The sequence below is a fragment of the Serpula lacrymans genome, assembly GCF_000218685.1.
Source record: "Serpula lacrymans var. lacrymans S7.9 unplaced genomic scaffold SERLAscaffold_13, whole genome shotgun sequence".
NCBI classification, from domain to species: Eukaryota; Fungi; Basidiomycota; class Agaricomycetes; order Boletales; family Serpulaceae; genus Serpula; species Serpula lacrymans.
Genome location: NW_006763302.1, coordinates 1,058,715 through 1,086,517, shown reverse-complemented (window position 1 = coordinate 1,086,517; position 27,803 = coordinate 1,058,715). Strand labels below are relative to the sequence as shown.

The window sequence follows — 27,803 nt, the reverse complement described above, 5'->3', positions numbered from 1 at the left end:
ATCAAGTTTGATCAAAACGGAAACATTGAGAGATACAAACTCCGGTGTCATGCACCAAAATTGATTGGTAGCATGGACAGGTGTCAATAACGAAGCGAATATTCGAAAAGACTCGCCTTTGCGCCACACAGGCACAGTGCCACGTGGAATAGTAATTAATATTGCCTGTTTCAAACTTGTGGCTGATCAGCACCACCTCTATTAGGCAATCCAGTCACACTCACCTTTGCTTTTCCATGCGGTACTTTCCGTGTTTTGGCATTTCGGCAAATTTTCGCGTCGCCACTGGCTACACATTGCATTGCGCCCTCGCTTTTGTCGTTTCCCTTACTCCCCTTCCTTTGCCTAGCCCCACCATGGGCCCCTTCCTCTCCTTTTATTCTCACCCGACAGTCGTTTCTGGATCCCCATTCTAGTCCACTTGTTCGTCACCTCCACCCTCCTCCTCCTCATATTATTTGCACCCCAACCATTTCTGATGTCACCACTTCCTATCCGCTTCCGTCGCCGATCCGTTGACTACCACGTGCCACTGCTGATATCAGCAAAGCCCCGGCGGCCGGTCCAAATAGGGCAACAGGTCCATCTTCATGACGTCAATTTGCCATCACATACTATCAAAACATCGGTCACTCGTCTCGCCTGGTTGGAGCGTGGGTGGGTAGTTTTTGAGCTGGAGAAGGTTCATCCCCTTGCGTCGCCCATGTTCATTGCTGTCCCATTCACTTGGGTACACTTATCCTTTGTCCATCGTCTTCGCTACAGCTACACCTACCACACGCTGCCTGGGACTCACTTGTTCCAAATTGGAACTACTCCTCTCCCTCCCTCGTTTGATCAGGTGGTCCAACACAACCAGTCCATTGGTAAGGCCATGGAACTGTCGGATTTGGACTAGGTGGTGGACCGGTGGCTCCAGTTTCTTTTTTTTCAGCAGAACATTCATTTGCAGTGCGATTATTTTTGATTTTTGAATCATTTTTATGGACACATATTTTTTTAGAATGCCTGACTGACAATAAAGGAACTGTGTTGATACTGATAGTGTTTTTCCTTGCCTTTTTTTTACTGCATCTTCCCATGACATCATGATTTTCCTGCTCTCTTTTTGCTATTGGACTTTACTTTATGGCTGTACAAACCTGTGACATTACTCACAGCATTCATTGTTCTATCCCTTTCTTTCCCTTATTTTGATGATCTTATCCTGTAGCAACTACGCAGGATTCGTCAGCGTACATTCCTTCCTTCATGTTCTTTCTCATTCTTTTTGCGCAGCTATACTGTGCATAGCCTGCCTTTCTTTTCACTATATAAACCCCTGTATTTTACCTTGTAAAAACAACAAAGTACTCGATTCCAGACTTCTTCTCTAAATCTCAAGTTCACTACTCTGCTACTTGTGATCCAGTGTGGTCACAATACTTCCCACTGCTACCACTGCTATCTGCTGTCATCGTCACTTGTCATTTTTGAAAGTCACTGTCATCCCTTTTGATTAGAGTCCTTCTGAGCACTACAGTTTGTGCATCAGGAGCCTGCTATCACTGGGAACCTCGTCACCTCGTCATCTTTGTCATTCTCAAACCTACCTTGTGCTACGATTAGCAAGGTAGTGCTTGTCTATACTCATCACAAAGCCCCCATCTTCTATAAATTCAACTATCCCTCCTCCTCAAAACCCACACCCATACCTCTCTGGGTTTTACTTTGAAGGATCTTTATACGTACCACCCCACGAACAACCAGACCACTTCACTGTTCTAGGAGGCAAAGCCCATAAACAAGTTCCGTGGAATCTGGGAGGATTGTGTGTTAGTTTGTTTTTGTGTGTGGTTTTCTAACAACAGTTCTCATCATCGACACCGGATTGTTGCATGAGGTTCTACTCAAAGGGAGGGGATTGATTACCAGGAGGTTTTTGCTCCAGTTGCAAACTTAGAGTCAATCCAAATTATTCTAGCCCTGGCAGCAAAGTACAACCTAGAACTTGATCAAATGGACCTATCCACAGCTTATCTCAATGGAGAACTTGAAGAAGAACTGTACATGCTTCCTCCAGGGGGTGTTCCTATCCAACCTGGATACTGCTGGAGATTGAAGAAATCCATCTACGGGTTAAAACAAGCTGGTCGTACATGGAACAAAACTTTTGATTGCAAGCTCCAGGAGCTCAGTTTCACAAGACTAAATGCAGAAACATGTCTCTATATATTCCGGTACAACAAACAAATATGCTTTGTTGTTGGAACTGTATCCTCATAATGAGGTATGATCCTGACTAAAGCGTCTATTAGTATATCCAGGCACTGATGGGGCTTGGAGCTAGTTGCCGAGATGTCTACTACTAGCCCCTACCCATCCTGCTGGCTAGCTGGGTGCAATACCCAGTCTCTGATCTGTGATACAAAGTGGTAACAATGATTAAGAAAGCCTGTTAGGGCTATGAGTAATAAAACTAAGTGAAACTCAGCTGCTGCCCGAGAGGCTATAGAAACGACTGAGGTATTCCTATACTAAACTCCCTACTACTTATAGTCGGAGGTGCTACTCGCTACAGTATAATGACTCCTAGGAGAACAATGGTTACTCCATGGAGTGGTGGCTATGCTCCATGGAGAACAATGGCTGCTTCGGCAGAGACCGGGTTTATCCGGTTTTGTCAATGAGAAGCAGGATCGCAAAAGATACCTTTAGCCCTAAAGCCAGAGGTGTGACAGGAAAAGTGTTCAAGAACCAGGACATGGAGTGAGAAGATAAGAAAATAATAAATGGTCCTTACAGTAGGTGGGACCCAGCATCCTAGACAGATGTTCTATACCTTGCAGTAGTACAATATTAGGGACATGAAATTGATGTTGTATGTGTACATACCTTTTCCAAGCTTCATTATTGACAAAATCTGCCCATTCTTATTGTTCAGAATCATCAGTTCTGTCACAATCAATAATTCCACGCCAAAGTGAAATCAAAAGATCACTGAGGTTACTAGCAAGATGCATTATATCAGTTGTCATGCAACAGGGAACACCCAGTGATTGTGAGGCACTGAGACCAAGGATTAAAGGTGCTCTTGTAATGCCTGTTTCTGTCTTGCGGTTATCATATTGAGTTTGATTAGGAGAGGATATGAGCCTCTTGAGATGGTCAGCATATGTATCAGAACCACTTGATGGAAGGCCAAAAACCACAATATCTGGGTGTCTACTCCCATTAGGAGGATATTTATCATGAGGCATAATGAGAATAGGATAGTAATGTTGACCATGGTTCTTGTGCTGACCCAGAATGCCATAGTATATGCGGCATCCATTTTTACCACTATGTCCAACCATTCCATCCCAATAAACAAGGCCAAGGCCATCAGCAGTTGGAAAAAGAAGGTAGATGTCCAAGCAAAAAACAATATTGCGGTTGGCATCCCAGATATTGAGTCCCTCTTTCTGGAGTGTGGATATGTGATGCATTCCGACACATTGAAACGAGTCCAAATTCTTCGGCTTGTTAGGCCCAGGGATAAAATCACCAGGGCGGACATAAATCTTCTGGTAGCGCTTGTTGGGGGCAAGACTCACAATAATCCATACATACATCCAACAATCCAAGTCTTTGTGTTCATAAAGTTGAGCACCATCAAGCAACACCATAAGAACGATGTCACTCCCTTTAATATCACCATCAAAGACTGGCCCAAGGTAGTCTAATCCCATGGCAATGTCATCAATGACTGGGATCTCTCCAGTCTCTCAAAGATGGGAGGTGATGCCCTGAGTGCACTCATGGAGGTGACACATATTGCGAGCAGATTGGGGATCTTGATATTGTGCTTGGAGCTGGGGACCAAGGGGAATAGTGGTGAATTTTTTTGCAGCCATTCTGGTACGTCCATTGCTAGCGTGAAGTTGGTTCTGACCTCATCAGGACATCCCACACACAGGAAAAGCATGGAGGTTAGCAAAAGGGCCAGTAAAGCCAATGCACAACTCTGGGCACATATCATGCTCAACATACTCAACTCCGCTATACTCGGCAATTGTCTTCTCAACTGCATGAAAGCTGAGGATGTCGGAAACAGCTTCAGGAAACTATGACAGATTGCTGGATGCTCAATTTGGATGGGGTTTTGCAGAGGAATTCTGAGGTGCTCCACAGCCTCCTGGCTCAATTTGTTAATAGGGTCATCAAAAGATGCATTCCGTTTCTACCCAAAACATCTGCTCACACTGACTGAGAATGATTGATGTCATGACCCTATGGTAGGTTTTATTGGAACATAATGCAAAGGTGTATATCGCTGCGAGAAATTAGACTCAGTCAGAGGATGCTATTCGTGAACTCAAAGAGAAGACTGGAAATGAAGCGGTGTTCCTTAAGCTCGACCTCGCAAACCTGAAGTTCGTGAAAGCAGCCGCTGAAGAATTTCTTAGGTACCGTCCAGAGTCGAACAGTACTGTTAAACACCTCTAACCCATTTCGCTATTTTATCAGCAAGGAAACACAGCTCCACGTTCTCTTTAACAATGCGTGAGTTTCAAGCCTGAGAGGCTTCGAGCATCACAGCCCCATGTTCTGACTACCCAAGTTTATCAGCGGCTTGATGGGACCACCTATTGACCTTGTAACGGAAGATGGCTATGATCTCCAATTTGGCACCAATGTCGTTGGTAAGTGTCTTTCTCCCTTTTCCTCTTCTTTTGCAAACATATTCGTTCTAAACATCCTTGTTTCCCACCATAGGGCACCATTACTTCACAAAGCTCCTACTTCCCGTCCTCATCTCTACTGCCAAAACCTGTCAAGATGGCAAAGTACGCGTGGTGACCACTTCCTCCTCTGGACATCACTTTGGAAACCTTGACTTCAACACGTTTAAAGATGGGCCAGCAAGGAAAAAACAATCTACCAGTGTGATGTACTCCCAGAGTAAATATGTGAGTGTTTCTACTGACTACAAGTTGCTAGTATTTCACGTTTCTTATCTTACTTTGCGCACGCTCGTGGCAAGGGGAACAAACACGGTGTTCGCACTGGAGCTCGCAAGACGGTATAGTAATGAAGGAATCGTTTCTATCTCTTTAAACCCGGGCAACATACGATCGGATCTAACTCGCTACATCCCTCGCGTCGGCCAAATCATACTGGTATGTTTTCTCTGTCAATAATTTCTTGATACGCAACTCTTTCTCTGAAACTGTTATAATCTAGAACACCACCATTTTATACAGTGTCCAACATGGTGCTCTCACTCAGCTGTACGCAGGGACGACGGCTGAAGGCGCAGAGCTCAATGGCCAGGTAATTTTTCCCTCTCGTGGCCGATCATTTATTTACCTGTTAATGATTATATACCGTGTACTGCCAGTACCTGATTCCCTGGGCTAGAGTTGGCACGCCACTAGCGGGCACGCAGGACCCAGAGCTTGGAAGGGCGCTATGGAGTTGGCTCGAAGAGCAGGTCCAGGACGTTTAGCACTTTTATAGTGATGATACACCTGTCGATGCCGAATTACTATGATGTGCGTGAAGCTCGTGACGTGTGACCTATGTGACAGCCTTGCAGAAATGTTCGGGTTCGATTCGTCAACGTTTCATGACTGCTTCGGCCTCGGACACGTCGATGAGGCTCACCGATAGCCGCATCTCCAAAGTCCTTTGTGTTGCATGCAGTGCATCTCAAAGCCACATGGTTCACCTTCGAATCCGCTTTGAAGGTTTGTCACCATCCGCAATAGAACATGGTTTCCTGCAGAATTCGAGCCAGTGGATATAGAACCATTTGTCACTATCTTAGGTTTGTTGGAATCAACTATTAAGAACAAAGCTTGAAGGAAGTGTCTAGCCACTTGCTGAGAGCAATCAGGGACTGGAACTAGAGTCCAATGTGAGTAACTTTATTATTAGAGAGTATGACAGGTATACAGTACCTAGAGTCCAATGTGAGTAACTAGAGAATAGGAAGCATTGGACTCTGCAATACTGTCCGAAGTTTTGTAAACAAAGGTAAACAAAGCAGCCACAAAGGCAAAATAATAGAGAACACAATCAATAGTGAATGATAGAAGAATAGATAGAGAAAGGAATGAAAATATATGGGTAGCACAAAGGTGCAGAATCACCAAAACTAACACTCCCCCCTGATGCTGCACCTCCCAAGCATCAGCTCCCCCCTGATCTAATAAGTCCCATCATCTTCCTGAACACTTCCACTTTAGGCTTGACAAGAGTCTTGGTCAACAAGTCTGCAGGCATTTCAGCAGTGGGAACAAAGGTAGGAGCAATCTGCCCAGAGTCAACAACATCTCTCAACCAATGCCATCGCAGATCAAGGTGTTTCATCCGACCATGGTGCTCAGGGTTCTTGGATACAGAGATGGCAGATTGGTTGTCAATATGAAGGGTGGAAGGAGAGGTGATAGGATATCCCATTTCCTTCAACAAATTTCGCATCCAGCAAATCTCTTTGCCAGCCTCAACAGCAGCAATGTATTCTGCTTCAGTGGTGGACAGAGCAACAATGTTCTGAAGCTTGGAGCTCCAGGAGACAGCACCAGATCCCATCTTGACAATATAGGCACCAGTAGAACGACCAGAGTCCTTGTCACCACCATGATCAGCATCAGAGAAAGTGGTGAAGAGTTCAGTGGAATTGGGATCAGGACCAAGGACAAGGGAATGATCAAGGGTGCCTTGCAAGTAGCGGAACAAGTGCTTGACAGCACTCCAGTGAGTAAGACCAGGATTAGAGTTATATCTGGCAAGGACTCCAACAGTGTAGGCAATGTCAGGACGAGTGGTAGTGGCCAGATATATCAGAGCACCAACAGCAGCAAGGTAGGGAATGTTCTTCATCAAAGCAGCATCACTGGATGTTTTGGGAGACATGTCCTTGGTGAGGCGCAAATCAGGATCCATGGGAGTGGACACAGGCTTGCAGTCCTTCATGCCAAAGCGCTCCAGAATGTCCAGAGTGTACTGATGTTGGGAGAGGGAGATGGTGGGTCTCTAGTGATGGAAATGCCAAGTAGGTAAGAAGTAGGGCCAAGATCACGAAGCTTAAAGTGCAGGGAGAGGTCCTTGACAGCTTGGTCAAGTGCAGAAGTAGAAGTGGATGCCAGTGTCATGTCATCAACAAAGACAGGCAGGATAATGCGCACATCAGCTCTGTTAAAGACATAGATGGCAGAGTCTGAATAAGTACACTTGAATCCAAGTTTTTCAAGCACAGTGTGCATCTTCTGGTTCCACATTCTGCCTCCCTGCTTTGTCCCATAGATGGCCTTGTCCAACTGGCAAACAAGATTGCGAGAACCCTGATGGAATCCCTCTGGCTGATGCATGTAGACCTTGACATCCATGACTCCATTCAGGAATGCATGGGAAATGTCAATGGAGCGCAAATGGCAAGGACAACTCTGATGGATGATATGCGGACAGTAGGTGCAAATATTTCGAGGAAATCAAAGCCAGGGCGCTGGTTATAACCTTTGGCTACATATCTGGCCTTGTAGCGCTCAACAGTGCCATCCGAGTTGCGCTTGATCTTGAAGACCCACTTGCCACCAATAGCCTTGACTCCAGAAGGTAGTTCCACTAGTGACCAAGTACCATTGCGCTCATGAGCTTGAAGCTCTTCCATGGCTGCCTCTCTCCATTTATCTGCATCAGGACGCTTCATTGCATCTGCAAATGACCTAGGCTCAGCAGAGTCTCCAAAGTGTGCCACTTCATCATCAACTGCCTCAGAATCACTGTCATCACTCTCAATGGCAGGAGTAGGTTGTCTGTGTTGAAGCCACCATGGTCTAGGTGGTCTCCTAGCCCTTACAGGGCGTCTCAGTGCAATAGGCAAGTCAGGAGAAGGTGAGCGATGAGGAGGGTGATTTGGAAGCTCAGGAGGTTGATTTGGAAGCTCAGGAGGTTGATTCACAGGTGGTTTTGCATCAAGGTCCAAATGAGGCCCATTATCAGGCAATAGCTGAGGCTGCTGAAGCGCAGCTGGTGCGCCCATATCTCCCCCTGGACCTGGTGCAGGGACATCCTCAATCAGGCCCAATGGCATGGATAGTGAAGGTGGAGTGGGAGGTGGAGGTGGGACATTGTCAGAAGACTTCTTCAAGCTAGGGAAGTAGTGCTCATCAAAATCAGCTCTCTCATAGATAACAGTGCGCTTGGTGGTAGGATTGTAGAATTTCCATCCCTTGTATCCCTCAGGGTAACCAATGAACACACATTTCTCCATATGAGAGCCAAAGACGCCTCTTTTGTCCTTTTGCACATGCACATAGGCAGTGCAGCCCCAAACGCGAAGGTGAGACATGTCAGGCTTGCGTCCATACCACAACTCAAATGGAGTGGCATGGGCCACTGCATCAGTGGGACACCTGTTCCAGACATGCACCAAAGCAGACAGACATTCACCCCAGAAGCTGTTAGGCAATGCAGACTCTGATAACATGGCAGTGATACGCTCAGTCAGAAGTCTGTTTGCTCGCTCTGCCACACCATTCTGCTGAGGACGATTCCTGGTGGTATGCTGTCTGACAATCCCATGGTCATCTGTGAATTGCTCAAATTCCTTGGACATGTACTCTCCCCCTTTGTCATCGCGCAGAGCCTTGATTTTACGCTCCAATTGAGTCTCAGCATAAGCCTTGAATCTCTTGAAAGCATCAAAGACATCTGACTTGGCCTTGAGAGGCACAACAACACGGAATTGACTGTGATCGTCAATGAAGGTGACCCAGTAGCGATAACCAGAGAATGTGGGGGAAGAGACTTGGTGTACATCAGAATGGATGAGGTCCAAAGGATGAGCAGAGCGAGTATCAGATGAGGGGAATGGATTGGCATGCATCTTGCCAGACAAGCACGGTTCACAGACAGGATCAGGAGCAGCCTTGGATTCCAGTGTAAGCCCAGTGACCAGATCTCTCTGTATCAGTCTCTTGACATCAGCATGGTGGTGGTGAGCCAATCTGCGATGCCAGAGCATCAAATCAAGTGGTATAGTCGCAGTAAAATGTCCCAATTCAACACAAGCAGCAGTAGATCCATCAAGGAATGCTGCATTGTTGTCATTGATAGTTGCAGTGAACAAGAGAGTGTTGTCACGCATAAAGGACATGAAATGAGACGAAATAGTGATATTGAAACCACTTTGACGAGTTAAATACAAGACTGAGAGGAGATTATTTCGAAGATCTGGTACATGGAGCACTCTAGAGAATTCCACAGCCCTAGCCACTTTGCCATTCATCACAGGATTAAACACCACAGTACCAACACCAGCTGAATAGACGACAGTGTGATCAGCCAGCTTGATTGGCACACGATATGGGGTATAGTGGTGCACCCAATGACGATGAGGTGTCATATGAGAAGTGGCGCCTGTGTCTGCATTCCAATCAACGTCAGCATCAAGTTGGAGAGGGCAGTGAGGATCAGAGGGATGAATGGAACAAAGACTTGCATTTCCAGCTGATTCAGTGACCACAGTAGATGAATTGGCATTGTTGGGCGAAGATTTGGGCTGCTGAGAGGTATTCTGAGAGTTGCTGGGGCCTGCCTGAGCCTTATTGCCACGCTTGTAGCGATTCTTAGCGCCCTCCGCCGCCTGTTGGCGACTGATAACATATCTGTGGCATTTATCCTGGGTATGACCAAGTAAACCACAGAAATCACACTGAATGCGAGTAGAGGTGGTGGATTGGTTGCAATGATGGCACTTAGGATGGGTACAGGTGCTATTGGCAGTGGTAGACGAAGAATGCAAGGCAGAATCGACTTCAGCACGACAACAGCGATTGACCTCTTCAGCAAGGAAAGCATCCCTGAGCTGAGTTTTATCCAAGGTGCCCAGAAGCAGTAGAGACGAAGTAAAGTGGGCATATTGATCAGGAAGCGCCCTAATCATGGCCATGCATGTCAATTCATCGTCCAATTCAGACAATGAGAAGCCAGTAGGACGAAGATTTTGAATTTGATGCATGCCTTCGTCAATTCTGGTCATAAGAGACTGCAGGGACTCGTCCTCCTTCTTTCTGATAGAGAAGAAGTCGTCATAGGCATTAAATCTCGTCCCAGGCTTCTTAGAGACGTGCACAATGGCCAATTTCTCCCAGATCTTGACAGGATCATCAATGATGCCATCAAGATGGATGCGCTGCTCTTTGGTGACATTGAGGTATAATGCACCAGCAGCCTTTTCAGCTCTCAACTCCCATTTCTCTATTGCTTCAGTGTCAGTCCCAGGACACTTTTCAGTGCCAGAGACAAGCCTCCACAGTCCCTTGGTCATCAACCAAGCTTGCATTTCACCACTCCACTGGGGGTAGTTAGTGCCAGACAAGGGATGGAACTTTGGGTCAGAGTCAGACATGATGGGTGTTGTATAAGACGATAGAGCGAATATAAATGATGTAGGAGATGGCTATAGGCGATGAAACAGTGGCAAAGACGATGGGCAACAGTAGGAGGCGAGCAAATAAGATGGTGAGGCGGTATAGAGAGGATATGGAGAGGGTGAAAAGCGCAATGATAGGTCCAAATAGGGTCCAAAAAGCGTCCAAAAAGCGATCCAGGAGGGTGCTAAGGCTTCCTAGTGCTGCTACAGGGTTACGCCTGTGTTCCCCTTTCAATTCCACACTGATATTAACAGAGAAATCACCTCGAGACAGTGTTGGTTAATAGGGCTTGTATATGAGTCAACAAAGTGACTTAAGCTCCCCAAACACCGCAGACTGAGAGAGGCTCTAGGCAACAGCAAACTGAGGCAATGCAGGCGAGCTTCACAGTCTATAGGCTTGTTCTATCTGATAATGGACAGAGTAGAGAAGATTGGAGCTTTATGCACACACCAGATATGCCAAAAAGCGAAAAATAGGGCAAAAAGTCGAAATTGATGCAGAGACAGATAAGATGGATGGATTGCCACCAAATCAGAGGTATAGGGAATGTTTTTATAGAGTAATAGATGGCCCAAATATCACAAGATCCGAGCACAGGATGTGGAGATATGGAATAGGGGGCCAAAAGGTGATCAAATGATGATGAAGGCTCACAGAAAGATCCAGCTCAAATCCAACCGCTCTGACAGGTCTCCTAGGGTTATTTAGGCCGTAAAAGACGATGGTAGAAGTTACAGGACAATCAGATAAGGATTGGGCGAGATATGGTGCAGATAAGACCAAAAAAGCGTCCGAAATGGGGGTAACTTGCAACAAGGAGTCGTTGTTGGAGATCAAGATGAGATCAGAGTAATCTGAGGTGATGGATGAGATAATAAGAGTCCCACAAGACGATGGTTACGATGGATAAGCAGTAGGACACTTGGATGGTGAGATATGAGGTCAGGAAGATGGCTAGAGCACAGGGCTCATAACCTATTAAGAACAAAGCTTGAAGGAAGTGTCTAGCCACTTGCTGAGAGCAATCAGGGATTGGAACTAGAGTCCAATGTGAGTAACTTTATTATTAGAGAGTATGACAGGTATACAGTACCTAGAGTCCAATGTGAGTAACTAGAGAATAGGAAGCATTGGACTCTGCAATACTGTCCGAAGTTTTGTAAACAAAGGTAAACAAAGCAGCCACAAAGGCAAAATAATAGAGAACACAATCAATAGTGAATGATAGAAGAATAGATAGAGAAAGGAATGAAAATATATGGGTAGCACAAAGGTGCAGAATCACCAAAACTAACATGTCCTTACTTGGCTAATCAGTGGATCGCCTATTTGTAGTGACACGCTGCTCCTGGGCGGCTTCTTTGCCTGATGCAGCCAGCTGATTGCAAAGGGCATCTCTGATGTTTACAAACGTAGCAGGATGTTTGCCTTTTTTCGAAGCAGGGATAGGTGGAGAAACAGGAGGCAAAGTTGCAGGAGGCGGAGTAGAAGTCTGCGGTAAGTTTGAGAAAAAGTTGGATCGTCCAGATGCGGGGGAGGCAGGTGGTTGATCGGAAAAGAAACTAGATGTAAGAGAGGGCGGATACTGGTTTGCGGAGAAACCAGAGTTGTCATTGTCCGAGGTGGGAGACATGGGAAGTGGCATCCCCAAAGCACCAGAGATCGAAGACGTCTGGTATTGGGGTTGGGGTAAAGGAGACATTGGGAGTACGGACTCACCTTGACCCTGACCCAGCGTATCATGCTGCAGTTTAGAAAAAAAAGACTCAAATGAAGAGATGGAGTGGTTATCCTGAAACAGAGAAGATAACGATTGATGATAAGCCCCAGGAAAAAGGCTGGAAGCATTTGAGTCGAAGAAATTTGGGTCAGTTGTCATAGACGGTAATGATATTAACAAAACACCATAAGGCATGGACGATACAGAGGACGATGTCATGCTCGGGTCCACATGGGAGCTGTTGCGATGGTTAACGTACTGAGGCATGGAGTGAAGCTGATGGAGTTGCTGATTCGGCGGGTGGTAGTTCAGATTATATTGGCTCGTTGTCTGTGTGTCAACCGGGTAGTGCTGCTGCTGCTGTGCAGGGATATCCAACGCCATGGCTGAGGCCACATTGCTTGCATCATGGTGGCTAGTATGACCCCGACCGCACGTGTTTGAGAACAGAAGATTGTAGGCCTGTGCCTCATGATCCTGACCTGCATCTGATGACATTGTGAAAGGGTTGTAGCTGGGGATCTTCCTCCAGAAGCCATGCAAACGATGGAACATTTTGAACTTGGCCGTGATTGCACCTGGTAGTATGGTAAACACATGTAGGAAGGCGGAAATTGAATGAACTAACGTATAAACGCACCAATTGGTCCTGTATACTCGGGGTTCCTCTCTAGTTGCTCAAACGTAAGACCAGCTCCAGTACGGCCCAGCTCCTAACAAGACTGGCGGTATTTTTTCTTCAGCCTGGATAAATAATGGTTATCTAAATATCAGGTGCTGATCAACAAATAACACTTACGAAGAGAGGTGGTTATCGACCGCCTTTGTATACCTCACCGGATCAGACTTGAGAGTCGCACAAATAGCCGGATCACTCTCCACACCAAATACATACTGTGCAAGCTCCCCGTGTAACACCACCTTGCTAGACTTAGCCTGTCCCTTCTTTCTACTCTCCTTGGTGGCATCTTCCTGAGAATCCGAGAAAAGTAAATGTCGCTTTTTGACATTCTGTTCCAGCCAGTCTAGGAGACGATCAGTATGGTCAGCAGTCCACTTGATACCTGGTCGCCTAGACTTGCGGGAACCTTGGGCGTTCCTATTGTCGACATCACTGTCAGATAATTTGTCGTTATCGTCTACATCGTTGTCAACAGGGGGTCTTGAATGCCGAGAAGGTTGTCGATGCATGGAGTGGTGAGGCACAAGCGTGGGGACGAAAACAACCTGTGTCATTTGCTGTCCATTCCATAATACGGTCCAAGTTGAAGCGGAGTTCAACAGATTGGCATTATCAAAGGAATTTTTTTTGTAAGCGCCGTATTTTCTTTCCAACTACAGCATGCTTACAAATCATCACTTTTATTTTTTCAGGCGCCTGAAATATTTTCAGCGTTTACTTCGAATGTCGCTATTGATACGACTCGGATCTTCCGTAATACCAGCGCGACCTTGCGAATCATACTTAGTAAATCAAGAAGCAGCGTCGCCGTTATGGCGCGTCATTGCCCGGCTGTGATTCTTAGAACACTAGAAAACCATGAAGCATTCCCAAGTTTCACTACGAAACTTAAATCCTCGACCTCACGCAAGGCCAGACAGCTAAATATAGCACACTTTCCCAAGTTATACACGCAGAAGTCCTTCTTTGCGTGTCGCGCTGCTCAACACGCCAATCTTCCCTGATAGCATTCCACGAACGACAAATCATTGATAGCAATCATCGTAATATCAAAGTGACAAATGGGCGCAGCATTATCTTGGGCTAGAGAGGTTGTACCTCCCAAATCTAAATTCTCTGTCAATAACATACCGGATCTAGCTGGGAAGGTAATCATTGTCACTGGCGCTAACACGGGAATCGGAAAAGAGACCACCTTGATGAGCGTTCATTAAAGCGCCTTCCTCTTCCTTCTCCTATCCAGACCTTGAAATGAGAGTGGTACGATCACATACATGTGCTAACGACCATAATGCAGGCTCTTTTATCACACAATGCAAAAGTCTATATCGCAGCCAGAAACCAGCCTCAATCGGAGGAAACTATCCGTGAATTGAAGGACAAGACAGGAAACGAGGCAATCTTCCTCAAACTCGATCAAGTGGCCGCTGAGGAGTTTCTCAGGTATTACTCACTCAACTCCCCAGGTCACGACTGGCCCACTAACGCTAACGAACTCACCTTTTCATCCGGATAGCAAAGAGACGCAGCTCCATGTTCTCATTAATAACGCGTAAGTCCCAGATCCGAGAAAAAGGTCCTATGCAAATCCTTTCACTGATATTGACTCGGCTAGTGGCGTGATGTTTCCTCCAAAGGACCTCTTAACCGCGGATGGCTATGATCTCCAATTTGGTACCAACGTTCTTGGTAGAAGCCCCTTTTTTTCTTCGTTTCATACAGACAGTAATAGTCTGCGTTGTTCCACAGGCCATCATTACTTCACGAAACTTCTCCTTCCAACCCTAATCTCAACAGCCCAAACCTCCCCAGACGGCAAAGCACGCGTGGTCACCGTTGCCTCATCTGCGCATCTCTTCGGTAGCCTCGATTTTGCCACATTCAAAGATGGCCCAGTTCGGAAGAAAATGAGTCCCCAGTCATTATATGGTCAAAGCAAATACGTGAGGCCTCTTCAACCCTGCCATATTGTCGTTAATCCGAGCGTGACCTTTCGTCTGGCTGGTGATATAGGGAAACATTGTTTCTGCTCTAGAACTCGCAAAGCGCTATGGTAACCAAGGCATCGTGTCTATTGCCTTGAACCCAGGAAACATCCGTTCCGACCTCCAACGGTATACGTACCAGATTTTGCTCGAAAAGTAATGGTGCGTGTCATAAAAAAGATTTTATTTGGTATGCGACTTCTCACTCTGATCGTTCACAGATTGCGGTACTCTTGTTCGACACCCGCGCTCTCACGCAATTATATGCGGGGACTGCACCTGAGGCCGCCGGACTCAACGGCAAGGTAAATTTCTGTCTCTTCAAGCTCGCTCTGCCCTTGTTGATGTTGCTGCGTCTGATTTCCAGTCCCTTGTCCCCTGGGCACGACCTGGGATTCCTCGGCAGGGTACACAGGACCCGAAGCTCGGCCAGGCACTGTGGGAGTGGTTGGAAATGCAGGTCAAAGACGTGTGAATCACGTTGCTATAGGACAGTTGCTGTATTTCCTTCACTTTATGCCATGCAACTTTCCGAATCCTGAACTTAAATCTGTCATCACTACTGTATTTCCCCTGTTTAAACCATTCGTTCGATGCTACTTATTCCATCTGAGTCGTCCACTATATCCACACTGATCGGTGTGAGTAATCTCTAAATAATCAGCTTTCAAGAATAGTGTGACTGCAACACATAGTCCTTTTTTCTTCTGCATCTGCGACAAGAAAGCAATGTTTTATATCTACGTCCTTTATCAGTTCCGGTAGCGCTGGTAGCGCTGGAAAGTCATACTTCTTCATGTTCGTCGGAAGAAGAAAAAGACCCGAGGGGTATAAATCGCTTTGCGGTTGCACGAGAATGATGGAACTAAAAAAATATTAAAGAGGCTCAAGTTAGCGGTGCCCCGAGCCAATGTGAATTAGTGCATTGCTCTTGTTTTGTCGACAAGACCGCCAGCCATCTTTGGAGGAGAACGTTGAAATACATACGAAGGACATGTGCGCTTGCCTATCTCGCAAACTTATTGGTTTCAATGACGACGACGCCATCGAACCATAACCAACGTCCGAAGACGGAAAGGCACAATTTGCGCTGTAAACTGATGCCAGCTGCTTCGAGTGGTTGCCACGAGATATATCGCTGACTTTTGTAGAGGGCTCGGCAGTGTTTGAGTTCGATGTTTTCGAAAAATGATATCCAGCATCATGTCTAGTATGTGGGATACCCGGGCCCATAAGCCACTTATCTTTGTGGCTCAAAACGTCATCATCTCTAGAAGTGGTTTTTGATTCGACTTGTGACAATTGGGCTGGCTTTTTGTGCATTTGAATAGGGCTCGACGAAGGGACGGACGAAAGGGGGGACAGACTAGCGGGAATATCGTGACGGCTTGGAGTAGCATGAGAAACATGTTGTTCATCGGGAGCATGTGCAGCTTGTGCAGCTAAGGAAGACATCGCCGATGATGACCTTAGGGTAGGAGCAAGGGATTCCAATTGGGATTCGGCCGGTACTTGTCGAGGAACTATGGGAGTTACTTGATTCTTACCTGACTCCCTATTGATAGGTCTTGGCCGTAGCTTTGCTCGTGTCCTGGCCTTAGATGATTCAGCTGACGGATCAAGTTGAATTGCATGGCCATGGGATCCATTTGCTTTGGCCGCGACAAGTTTCTTACGGCCAGGACCAGGGGCGGAGGTCATCATGATTTGAGTGGGAGCCTGAGAGTCGCGTTGTGGGTGATGATTGCCTGTTCCCGATAGCTCAGAATAACCCATGCGGAAGGGGCCACTAACAGGTTGTCGTATCTCAGACAGAAAAGGAGAAATTGGATGCGCACTGTGAATTATACCGCCAGAAGTAGTGATATTGGGGATAGAGAGGTTTCCTGCTTCGTCACTACACAGGCTCACAATTTTCGGTGGCGATTGGCGGGGGGAAATTGGCAATATGGAAGGTGACCGAGGCGGAGAATCGATGCGCATCCTTTTGACCCTTTTCTTACTTCCTTTTGTGTTGTAATTATGTGGAGAAAGATCAGGAAGAGGTCCATGATTGGAGAGTGTATCAACGTCCGCCACAGATGTGGCACGTTTTTTGGGGACCAGCGGACGTGACTCTGCGTGAGATGCCAATGGTGGAGAATGGCAATAAAGGCCTTGTAGGACTTCGACAGATTTGGTCTTCATATCATCGATAATTTTCGCTTGCATGATGTCCAGAGTCGACGGTATACTTGAGACACTATTCTTTATGACTTCAATAATATTCGTTTTCATCAGGTCCAAAGCTGTCGAGATACCAGATATACTAGGATTTAGCGCGTCGATGATACTGGATTTAATCTGTTCTAAGTGAAATTGAGGTATGTCAGAGTTCATAGCATCCGATAACGAAGAGATTTTCGAAATGTTAGTGTTCAGAGCGTCTACGATGCCGGACCTCGCTTGATCGATGTGGAGCGGAATAGCATGAAGAAGGGGTGGGACAGATAGAACACTAGTTATCAGTGCATTTTGCTGCTCTTGAATCATTTGGATTGTATGCGTCTGGGATTGCATCAGCTAGATGATCTCATGGTCAGAGCGCATTCGCCAAAGCTGAGGTATGGCATCAAACGGTACCGTTTGCAGCGCATCTGTGCGTTTTTCTAGTGCCTGGAATACAGCTTCGATCGATGTTTGTGACTTAAGCATAAGTTCTAGTTGTGCAGATTGAGCAGGTGCGCCTATACACTTCTGTAACACAGCCTGACATCTGTTCGCTGTCGAACGACCACGCAGGCAGTACGTTATCGACGCTGTGATTAGTATTTGTAAGAAATTTAGACCTGGCTAACAAGACTTACAGATGTCGAGCATCTCTCCCATGATTTTGTCTCGATCACCTTCGAACATTCTCTGTACGGTAACCAGCTCTTTCCTAGCATCTTCGACACCACCAGTGAGTTTATCCACACGAGCTGAGAACTTTTCAAGGTTAAGTTGAGTATCATATAGTAACATGCGCATAGATGCGCCTGCTTTGTCGAGCGGAGCTAATGGAGGAACAGGGATCGTTGTTTTCGCTGTCGTTGAGGTCGATTGAGACATTTCCTTGCCAAGAATGGCCCATAAAGCACTTGAAGAGGAAGAAAATACTGGCCGCTTCTTTGAAGTAGCATTTTCTGCCGATGGTCCAGGTAAAGTACTCATGGCTGTAAGGATTAGCCCTGTAGAAATAGGGAACATGAGGGAAACCAACGCGATGACATCACGTGCGATGAGCAGGTCATTCACGTGCGAGAAAGACAAAACTCCAGTTGATTTGCAGAGAACAGGATAACATTGTAAATGCGACATATTGGTTTATGTGGTGAGCTATAGTACACATTAGTATCGTGAGTCCATTTCCGAGTGCACCTAGTGTAACATGGCGAAAGTACACTCAACGGGAGAGTGGGGATGCAAGAGAAGGTGAGCGTAACTTGAGACAGTCGATGATCTTGAAACGTTAAGAAACTAGTTCATAGAGGAGGTAGAGGACGTCGGCATTGTGGGCAGATATTCTGTAAGTAACCACGTGAGTTTCCTGCGTATATTAATAGAACGTGTTTAATGACCTTAATAGCAAGCCACTAAAAGGAAACAATTAGTAAATGTCTCTAACAACGGAATGGGACTATTCGTACCTTTTCGAGACATTCGGTATGCTTTTGAAGATCATTGTCAAAAGAATTATTAAAGGTGTATGTCGGAATTAAGATCATACTAGCACCCACGAATAGATGGCTACACGGCGCAAGACTGTAGTTTCTGCGTGCACTAACTTTGTGTAACAATCCTCCAGCAACTTGCTGGCGTTGTCGTGGATCTTCAGCATAGATAACTTCCATGCAGATGGCACAATCTCCCAACGAAGAGTCGGGCGACTCTGGGTCAGAAACACCAGAAGACGGAATCGGTGGGTGATAATCGTACATCTTCGTACTGGTAAACTACATGTGAGAGTAGATGAGATACCGATCTAATACGACGATATAACATGGACGTACCCGCTTTGGAAGGAAGAATGTAGGTCCAAGTTGCTCTTGCAGTATCAAAACGATGACTTGCATTAGTATGAAAACTGCAAGGATGTATATCCATACTGGATATATTAAGAGTTGACGAAGATAATTATTAGTGACAAACACCAGCAGGTATAGATAGTCGGACTTACGTCGACGATCCACATCGAGAACGTTCTTGGGACAAGCTAGGAAATCTGCAAAATGGAGTCAGCCATGAGAATGTAATACCAGGTAGAATAGACGTACACAACGCAAAATAAAGTCTGCAAATTGTGGTACCCACTAAGTACTCCTTGCTTAATGCGCTACTCCTGCTCCGTCTAACGGACCGCACGATTTGTGGCAACCAGAACGACGAGTACATAGTACCGACGAAAAACAGTGCCAATGAAGGTGTAACGATGACGCGAACGACGAAAGTGAGGAAGAAAAACATCCCTAACCCTAAGAGAGGTCTCGTCAGCTATAAATACCAGAACACACGATACGGCCTACAGATGCGAGCCTGGGGATCAGAACGCAGATGTTGCATGAAGAGGCGGAAGAAGCTGGGTTCAGAAGGAACGGAAGGAGTGGGAGGGGCTGCTTGTGGTGCCTGCGTAGGTAAACTAGAATCCTCCTGAGGTGAAGGTGGAGTTTGACGAATGGGAGAAGGAGCTGGTACGACATCTTCTGGGGCTTGTACCTGATTGATGAGAATGGAGAATTGCTGTAAACCGACGGAAATTTTAATCAAGGCCTAGGGCGCTGCTGCTATTAGGATTACGCTCACCGCTTCATAAGCGAACAGCATGCAAGCTAAGAACGCAGGGGCAACAAGTGAAAGCGATGGCCGTCCATCAGCGAGAATGGCAAATGTAATATGTCCTGCAAACGAAACGGCGTCCACTATGGCTTGGGTAAGGAATGACCAGCGAGATAAACGAGAAATGCCAGCGGGCGTTCGGCTGCGGTCCATCTGACGAGAAAGAAGAACGAGAAGAACGAAGTAGGCGAGTGCTGCCGTCCCGGCATCTGGTTAAAGATAAGAGGAATGATGAGCAACACAAACAAAAAATAAGATGATGAACTGACAGGTTGTAACTTTGCGGAAAAAAGTGCGAGACCTATTGATTGCAATGTCAGATCTATAAGGAATGCTCTACATGTGTGCTCCTACCTCAAACCCTCAGTGTTGTTGATATGGTAAAGAATGCCACATTCCTTGCTCAGTAGTACACCGTTAAGAGTTAACTTGGGAGACTTGACAGTCCATTTTCCAGTGGGTCTCTGTAGTTCTTCTTCCAGCTCATCCATGAGCTGCTCCGGAACTTGAGATGGCTCTATCTGAGAATATAGGGTGAATCCGCATTTTGATTTGCCGCTGTTGTCTGTAGAGAGATTAGCAAGATAGCTCCCTCAGGGACTAAGAATGATTGACATACCATCGTTGTTGCTGTCTTGGTCTATGATACCTTGATCGATCATAGTCTTTAGCTTGTTGATCCTTGAAGCAATTTCAGGTTCTACAGCGTGTGCTGTGGCGTTTTGGTAGCCCTCGGGTACTATGGATGGCAGTAGGCGTATATCTATGTTTCGGCTGTACAGCAACATGTGAGTACGACGAAACTCTGGTAAATAAGAGATATTACCCGATTGGCTCTGCAAACCCATAGATAGAACCGTTTCCTATGATATGGACGCCTTCGAAATCAAGTCTCATATCACCTACATTTTTAGGATCAACGAGATCAATTCTGCCCTAAATGTGATGTTTGATGTGTTGGTGAACAAACAGATACGAAATATCGAGTTGACATACATGAATCATCGCTATTCTCGCTGATGCATTGTTCGCCGCAGTGACTTCCACAGGGGTGCGAGCCATCAAACTCCAAGAAATCTTTTCTGAACCAGACCAATTCCATGGCCCTATTTTCTGTAGTACTTCAGTCATATTAGGATCAGCCATGTAGGTCCGGGCCAGGGACGCCCATGCGAGGTCTGAGGTATTGGGATGAGAGAGGCTGGGAGGAGTGACGTTGTGGTAGTTTACATCCCCGCGAATAAAACCTGTCACATTGGGGAAATACGACGAATGCGATGGGTCGAGTTGCGAGCCAAATGTCATGAAAGACTGTAGCAGGGGAGCCACAGATGAGTCTGGTGCTGACTACCTTTGGACTCAGACATTGTTCTACACAACCCAGTCAAAAATAGCACGCACTAGAGTAAAATTTGACTCCGTCCCATTCATCCACGCAGTAAAATTGGACATTTGGTAGTTCAATGACTGGAGTGCATCCTGATAATGGTTCCGTGCGAGAAACTCGTCTCCGCTGTGATTGGTGAGCATGAAAAGCATGAATATTATGAAAAGAAAAGAGGGAACAGAGCTCCTTTGGTTTTGTATCCGTACGGCTTCTGGAGGATTGACGGTTCCTTCATTGCGGTCCATAGCGTGCACCGAGCAAGTCACGATGTAACTTGACACAAACGCTCAGCCACAGCCTAGTATGTGTGGGGAAATCTCTCCAGCCACGCTCGCGTTCGAAACTCCGCAACGCGTCGAGCTCAACGATGGCAACGACATCGGCGTCGGACAGTAAACGGTGGACACATTTCCACTCGGCATTACAGCTCGCCATTCAACGTTCTGCGCGCCAATGGACGTACATTTACATATATCCTCGTTGCCACATTTACCAGATGAATTTGACGATATGATGAAACAGCTATGAAGACTTTACCGAATATTTTTCTCTATGGTGCAAAGAAGAACCAAATGGCGCGTCTGCTGTGTTTAATGCTGTCTCAAGGCATATGGAATCTACAATATCTGTACGTGTCTTGGTCTATAACTTGTCAGGGTACACTGCTCATAGCGAGGATTAAAGAACAGTTGTGAAGACCTATTCAAAGAGTATAATGTTAGGGAGAGTATCAACATATTGCATGCTGTCGTTACAGAAGCTCGTGCACGAAAGCAGCGCGGAGAACTATCGGGGAAAGACGTTTGGAAAGAGGATTTACAACCTCGAGCTGCTGGTCGTGCTCATGTGGTGCCTATTCTAGAAGGGGAGGTCGATCGCCTGAAAGCAACATTGAAAGCTGTACGACAAATTTTTTCTGCTCATTCTCATACTCACAGTATATGTTTTATGTTAGCTCGAAGAAGAAAATCTGAAACTGCAAGCTCAATTTCAGGAGAATGTCAGGAAACAGGAAGAAACAGATGCGAAGACGACCGAGCTTCTAGATATTCTCGACGATGTATGTTCCATTGTCGTTCTTCCGTTTTCCAAGCTCACTTGAGTCATAGATCTACCACAAGTGGAATAAACTTCCCCACGAAGATATGGAATTGTGGACACTCCAGACTGCTGAATCATTAGGCTCGACACGGCCACCATGATCGGGGTTGGCGTAGTTTTTCAAAGTTTCTTAACATCTTAGCCGCTAAGCTCGGTCGAAGGTGACTGAAAATCAACGTAGCAGAGAACGGAAAGCCGATAGAAAGAACACCATACAACTTGCCAAGGACAGGCATCAAGTTTGAACACATCTGGGAGAATAATCTTGCGCCCCAGCCAGACGTCCAACTCGGATGACTACTTATGAATGATAGTAGTCGTTGGGAACACGTAGCAGAGTCAATTTGGGTACAACGAGGGTTGTATATTAATATACTAAGCTTCCAAAGTTTCCAAAGGGGTGACAGTTCCAAGTGTATTGCCTACAAAGCACAAACCAATTGACAGTTCACTCTCAGTAAAAACAAAAAGTCGGCTAAAGTTGTGTGAAAGTCAGACTAATGGTTGAGGCGCTGTACGGGAACAAAAATGAAAATGAGATTTTGCGCATTTTGGCGCCACAAGGAGTGCCGATATGCCAGAAGGCGTGCCGTGCCGTTCTTTTTCAGACCACCCACAGACCCCATACCCCTCTAAAAACAATGTACAAGAGGAAAGCCTCAGCCTCAGGCATTGAAACTTCTACATGCGACTCTAAACGGCCTCGCTACTGGTTGAGGATGAACAGAGACACCAATCTTGCTACTCAGTCCACCAGCTCGCACAACTACCATGGTGTAAAAGCCACACCTATTCCACCTGATATTGATGATGGTCAAGTTTCCACCAGCACAAAGGACAGGCAAATTTGGTCAGAGGCTGAGGAAGTTGGGTTGATTGCGTATATAACTAGCAAGCGAAGTGAGGGTGGAGATGGGATGAATTTCCCAAAGAAATTCTGGCCAAAGGCTGCTGTGGAATTCAATCAGAATATACAAAAGGATCATGTAGTTGGCCCTGCAAAGGAAGGCAAGCACTGCTCTAGCAAATGGGGAAGGGTGTGTACAATGTCAATTTATTAATTGACGGTTTACTTTAGCCTGCAATTAGTTGTGATCTACCTACAAACTCATCAAAGCGTTATCAGAGCAATTGGGCTTTCATTGGGATGATACTAATGGTGCAGATATCACAATTGAAAGAAACACTGTATGGGAGGATACCTCAAGGTATGTGCTCACTTTTTAAAACAATATCTGCATCTTATTGGTCTGTAGAAAAACCCTGGTGTCAAGGGTTTTTGCAACAAGGGTTGGGTCCATTTCAAAGCAATGGACAATCTCATATCTGGGCGTCATGCCAAGGGAGCAAATGCATTTTGCCCTTCTCTCATTCCTACCTCTGTATCTAGTTTTCCTATATCTACCAATGCCCCAAATTCTTTGTTGTCCATATCCGGTAGTTCCCTGCCCTTTCCCCCACAAACGCCTAGGAGTGATCAACCATATCCCAACAACAATCCTCACCTCACCATGCCAACTATTCCTGCTGGCCTGCGTGGTGCAGAAAGTCCCAACATGCAGCGCAGTGATGCCGGTGTGAGCGACTGGCTTATTGGGCTGCCATCTCCCAAATCACTGCCCCCTCCTACCAATATGTCACCAGTTATGTCCGGTGGGTCTTCCAGTAGCAAGCAAAAAGAAAGTACCTCAGATGCGGATGTGGATGTGATGTCAACTGCCACTTGCAGCAAGGGCACAGGAGTTACTGTGCATAGTCGCAGTTCTAAAACCCCTCGTGTAGCTGCAAATACAATGACCACCAATGCCCTAACTGGGTTGAATGATACGCTGGGTCAGATTGTACCTATAATGAAGGGGATAACTGACACTATTTGTAATGAGCTGGATACCTTGTCTACGAGACAAGACAGTTCTTCCACTGTTATACCCTCATCTGCACCTGGGACATCTGTTACCACCCCCTCCTCTTTCATTTCCCGCTACCAATTCGACATTGCTAAACAGGCCTCCCATATACAAAGAGGTATCGCTATCCAAGCACTACAAGAACTTGACTATGAGCTTGGGATTCCCAAGCAGGTTGAAGTCCTTCGTATCTTTGAGCACAAAATGGGGGTGGTGGATACATACTTGAACATGTTGCATGCGACTGAGTTGTGTAGGGCATGGATCAGCTCCATCACAAGATCTGTGTGGTATTTACTTCTGCTGGTACAATATGAAATGTTATGAAAATGACATTGAGTTAGTATCATAGTACAAGGCAGTAAGATATTGTGAGACAATGTTACACTAATCCTCTTCTACGCAGTTCACCCTGATAGTCCTCCCACATCAACTTAGCAATCTCATCTTTCCTCACATTTGCTTGTGTCCGGGTTGCTTCGGTGGGAGGCCCTGTGGCTAAAGTCCCAGTGTCAAGGCGAGGGATGGGGTCTTCAGTGGGAGTGTTGTAGTCTTGGATTTCATACGGGTCATGGACCCGTATGAAATTATGTAACATGCAGAGGGCGGGGGGTATGCATGCTTGAACAGCCATGTCATACTCAGAAGGGAGGAGGAGAATACAAAAACGCCGCTTGAGGATCCCAAAGATACACTCAATGACGTTGCAAGCAGATGCATGTCAAAGGTTGAAGTATTCGCGAGGATTCTGTGGCCTAAAAATGCTAGATGTTAGAATAGGATGTGAGAAATGGAGGGTAAATCTTACCTGCAATTGCCACGAGCGTATTCCTGAAGGTGGTAGTGTTCACCTCTGTATGGCACTAAAAGCTGGGGGCAGGAAGGAAATCCTCCATCCGCTAGATAGTACTTACCCTGCAGAATGCGAAGGTTGCTCGTACAAGCATCATGGCATAGAGCGGCATCTGCAATAGAGCCTTCCCACCCACTGAGCATGTAAGAAAATTTGAGGTCAAAAGTGCAACAGGCAAGGCAGTTTTGAGATACCCCGCCTTTGCGGTTTTGCAATGCCTGGCGTTTGGCGGCAGATGGGACACATGCAATGTGTGTGTCCCATCAATGGCACCAATGGCACCTTTGAAGTGGCAATATTTGGGATTTTCCATGATGTAAGGCAGCAGCGGGTTGTCCTCAGCAGGTAGATGGACATAGGTAACATAAATTTCTGGGGAGGTAAATGCAGCCAGGATCTTCTTGAAGTACCTAGAAATTGTATTGTTTGATTGTTGGAATTGTTCACCAAGATGGCGAACAGATAAGCCTGTGACAGATGCGTATAGGAAGATGGCGAGCTGTTCCTCAAGGCTGACATGCCTTGAGTCAATGTAATGATGGTGTCTGAGTAGGTCAATTAACTTGAGGAAGACATGGTGCCTGACACCAAGTTCAGCACAAATGCGGTTGGGATGGCCCTGCAGTAATTCAAGGACCCATCCATGGCCTGTCAAAATAGAGGTGTGGTATGGTTGGGGTAGAGAGTTGTCAAGTTGGTTGGTAGCTACCAGTGCTGCTGATTGTGCAACCGTTTGAAGGCTGATGAGTGCAAGAGAGAGCTGTTGGGCACATAAGAAAATTACTGCACGGTGCCTACTGTAAAACCCTTATCCCCTTTACCGAACTAACAGAGGGACGAAGGTTCAAATCAAACAAGTAGCGTTACAAGATAGCGATTGAGAATTAATCAACGACTGAGGAAAGTATGTACATGGTGGTTTACTATATATACGTTTCTGAAGTCAACCATGAGGCGCTGACTGATCTAACATGCAGTAGCCATGAGGCGCTGACTGATGTTCTTTGTAATGGTTCTAGACTCTTGTCACGTGATGGTCACGTGATCTGATGTAATCTACGTATTATGTCATCCGCGCTAATAGCAGCAGCTTAACATATCTTATCTGTCATGTGATCAGATATCAAAGAAAATGAAAAAGAAACTAGCGCTCAAACTAGCGCGTCTGGTTCAAGTCGTGACATTACCCCCTCCTTAGGACTTTCGTCCCAAAAGTAGGGGTCCATCTTTCCGTTTTCCCAATTAAACAATTGTTTTCGGACTCTAGTCATTGTGAAGTTTTCGAAGGGTTGGAAATGTAATTGGAATCGGATCCGTTGGGGTGCACTAGGGTTGTGGTCGTGGAATGCTTTTACTTTGTCGGGTGAGTTGTTTAGGTGTTGTTCGGGTTCCCACGTGTGTTCCTCTTTTGGATAGTTCTTCCAATGTACTAAATATTCCAGTTTCCCTCTTTTTAGACGTGAATCTAAAACTTCTTCGACTTCATATTCTTCTTGTCCATCTGTTTGTGGGAATTACCTGGATGGAAGTCCTAAGGAGGGGGTAATGTCACGATCGTATCCATCTGACTCATCATTTTTATCTAATCGCGAGATAGAGACTATTCTTTCACCTAATCTAATCTCCCTTTGATCTTATCTTATCTAGTAATCACGTGACACATTAGTAATACTCATTACCAATCAGCCTCACGCATTACACATGTTACTTACCAATACACTACTTCATACCTCACCAAAGCCTCATGCCTTCTTCTATATAACTAGCGCGATATCCATGTACATACCCCAGTTGTAGATTTACTCTTTTATACTTGCTTGTCACTACTTGTTGTTTGATTTAAGTCCTACGCTGCTCGGGTCACCGGCATACAGCTAGGGTCTTTACAATCTACTACTACCATTATCATGTTATATCCATTTGATTTTGGTAGCGGTCCGATCAGATCTACTGATATGATCTGCCAAGGTTTATCCGGGATCTCGTTTGGATGAAGCGGTGCTGCTTTCTTTTTATGGTCTGTCTTGGTTCTTTGGCAGACTTCGCATCCATCTACGTATCTCGTGATATCTCTGTCCATATAGGGCCACCAGTATTGTCGAGTGATTAGCTCCTTTGTCTTATGTCTTCCTGGATGGCCGGCAATAACAGAGTCGTGGTTTTGTCGGATAATCTCTTCCCTTAACACAGCATCTCTTGGTACATAGATCCTGCCTTTGAATACTATGCAACCGTCTTTGTCTAGCCAACCATCCTCTCTCCGTTCTATCTTTCCTTTCATCTTTTTTATCAACTCATCTACGTTTCCCTTTCTCTTTGCAATCCACTTTGAGATCTCCAATTCTTTCTCTTGACTGTCTGCGATCTTTTGTCTCTGCTCCGGCGAGAGGGTCATTCTTACAAATAATTTCTCATCCAGTAGTACGACGTCTTTGTTGTTGTTTTCTCCTTTGTTGTGATCTGATCGTCTCGAGAGAAGATCTGCTTTTATATGCTTCCTTCCCGGCATATGATGTATCGTGAAATGATACTGGCTTAACTCCGTCATCCACCGCGCCTGTCTCCTATTTAACTTCCTTGGTTCTTTGAAATATAACAGATTTTGATGATCTGTCCATATCTCGAACTCTTCTTCTGCGTCTATCAAATAATGTCTCCATTCATTAAGTGCCGTCATGATGGCAAGAAGCTCTTTGTCATAGATCTCGTAATTGCGTTCTGTGGGGTTTAACACTTTGGAGAGGTATGCAATCGGTTTCCAGTCATCTTTTTGTCTTTGTGATAAGACAGCACCCATAGCGAAGTCACTACTATCCGCTTCTACTTTGTATTGGCCATGTGGTACTGGGAGAGCTAACACTGGGGCTGAAGCTACGCGTTGTTTCAATGTGTTAAATGCTTCGCGTTG

General features: G+C 45.8%; 8 protein-coding genes across 8 annotated transcripts; 4 read left to right on the top strand and 4 right to left on the bottom strand.

Moving 5' to 3' along the window:
• Positions 1 to 3,323: 3,323 nt before the first annotated feature.
• On the top strand, positions 3,324 to 5,793 carry SERLADRAFT_417889 (uncharacterized protein; the record flags this gene model as incomplete). The annotated part of the gene is made up of 11 exons (XM_007322678.1): positions 3,324 to 3,695; positions 3,753 to 3,879; positions 3,922 to 3,950; positions 4,261 to 4,284; positions 4,309 to 4,427; positions 4,489 to 4,524; positions 4,591 to 4,664; positions 4,738 to 4,931; positions 4,956 to 5,141; positions 5,206 to 5,295; positions 5,363 to 5,793. 11 exons carry the CDS (start codon positions 3,324 to 3,326, stop codon positions 5,468 to 5,470), a joined length of 1,359 nt encoding a protein of 452 aa, XP_007322740.1.
• A 3,460-nt stretch (positions 5,794 to 9,253) lies between these two features.
• SERLADRAFT_351784 (uncharacterized protein) lies at positions 9,254 to 9,913 on the bottom strand (the record flags this gene model as incomplete). Its single annotated transcript, XM_007322677.1, has 1 exon — positions 9,254 to 9,913. A coding segment is annotated over one exon (660 nt), but the record flags the coding sequence as incomplete, so codon positions are not given.
• Positions 9,914 to 11,715: 1,802 nt separating this feature from the next.
• SERLADRAFT_442114 (uncharacterized protein) lies at positions 11,716 to 13,362 on the bottom strand (the record flags this gene model as incomplete). The annotated part of the gene is made up of 3 exons (XM_007322676.1): positions 11,716 to 12,704; positions 12,767 to 12,839; positions 12,964 to 13,362. 3 exons carry the CDS (start codon positions 13,360 to 13,362, stop codon positions 11,716 to 11,718), a joined length of 1,461 nt encoding a protein of 486 aa, XP_007322738.1.
• Positions 13,363 to 13,627: 265 nt separating this feature from the next.
• SERLADRAFT_477258 (uncharacterized protein) lies at positions 13,628 to 17,233 on the top strand (the record flags this gene model as incomplete). Its single annotated transcript, XM_007322675.1, has 8 exons — positions 13,628 to 14,251; positions 14,325 to 14,360; positions 14,424 to 14,497; positions 14,558 to 14,751; positions 14,822 to 14,955; positions 15,015 to 15,098; positions 15,161 to 16,285; positions 16,306 to 17,233. The coding sequence occupies 5 exons, from the start codon at positions 14,100 to 14,102 to the stop codon at positions 14,951 to 14,953; spliced, it is 588 nt and encodes a 195-aa protein (XP_007322737.1).
• A 392-nt stretch (positions 17,234 to 17,625) lies between these two features.
• SERLADRAFT_351878 (uncharacterized protein) lies at positions 17,626 to 17,883 on the bottom strand (the record flags this gene model as incomplete). The annotated part of the gene is made up of 1 exon (XM_007322674.1): positions 17,626 to 17,883. One exon carries the CDS (start codon positions 17,881 to 17,883, stop codon positions 17,626 to 17,628), a length of 258 nt encoding a protein of 85 aa, XP_007322736.1.
• Positions 17,884 to 18,078: 195 nt separating this feature from the next.
• Positions 18,079 to 21,315, bottom strand: SERLADRAFT_363525 (uncharacterized protein; the record flags this gene model as incomplete). Its single annotated transcript, XM_007322673.1, has 14 exons — positions 18,079 to 18,338; positions 18,393 to 18,407; positions 18,462 to 18,767; positions 18,825 to 18,919; positions 18,992 to 19,036; positions 19,089 to 19,286; positions 19,338 to 19,551; positions 19,615 to 19,856; positions 19,917 to 19,948; positions 20,002 to 20,212; positions 20,267 to 20,421; positions 20,474 to 20,583; positions 20,644 to 20,994; positions 21,049 to 21,315. The coding sequence occupies 14 exons, from the start codon at positions 21,277 to 21,279 to the stop codon at positions 18,297 to 18,299; spliced, it is 2,247 nt and encodes a 748-aa protein (XP_007322735.1).
• A 66-nt stretch (positions 21,316 to 21,381) lies between these two features.
• SERLADRAFT_417885 (uncharacterized protein) lies at positions 21,382 to 22,607 on the top strand (the record flags this gene model as incomplete). Its single annotated transcript, XM_007322672.1, has 5 exons — positions 21,382 to 21,493; positions 21,557 to 21,662; positions 21,719 to 21,934; positions 21,990 to 22,094; positions 22,144 to 22,607. 5 exons carry the CDS (start codon positions 21,402 to 21,404, stop codon positions 22,234 to 22,236), a joined length of 612 nt encoding a protein of 203 aa, XP_007322734.1.
• A 116-nt stretch (positions 22,608 to 22,723) lies between these two features.
• Positions 22,724 to 24,359, top strand: SERLADRAFT_417884 (uncharacterized protein; the record flags this gene model as incomplete). Its single annotated transcript, XM_007322671.1, has 4 exons — positions 22,724 to 23,172; positions 23,225 to 23,343; positions 23,392 to 24,255; positions 24,300 to 24,359. The coding sequence occupies 3 exons, from the start codon at positions 23,326 to 23,328 to the stop codon at positions 24,357 to 24,359; spliced, it is 942 nt and encodes a 313-aa protein (XP_007322733.1).
• Positions 24,360 to 27,803: the final 3,444 nt, after the last annotated feature.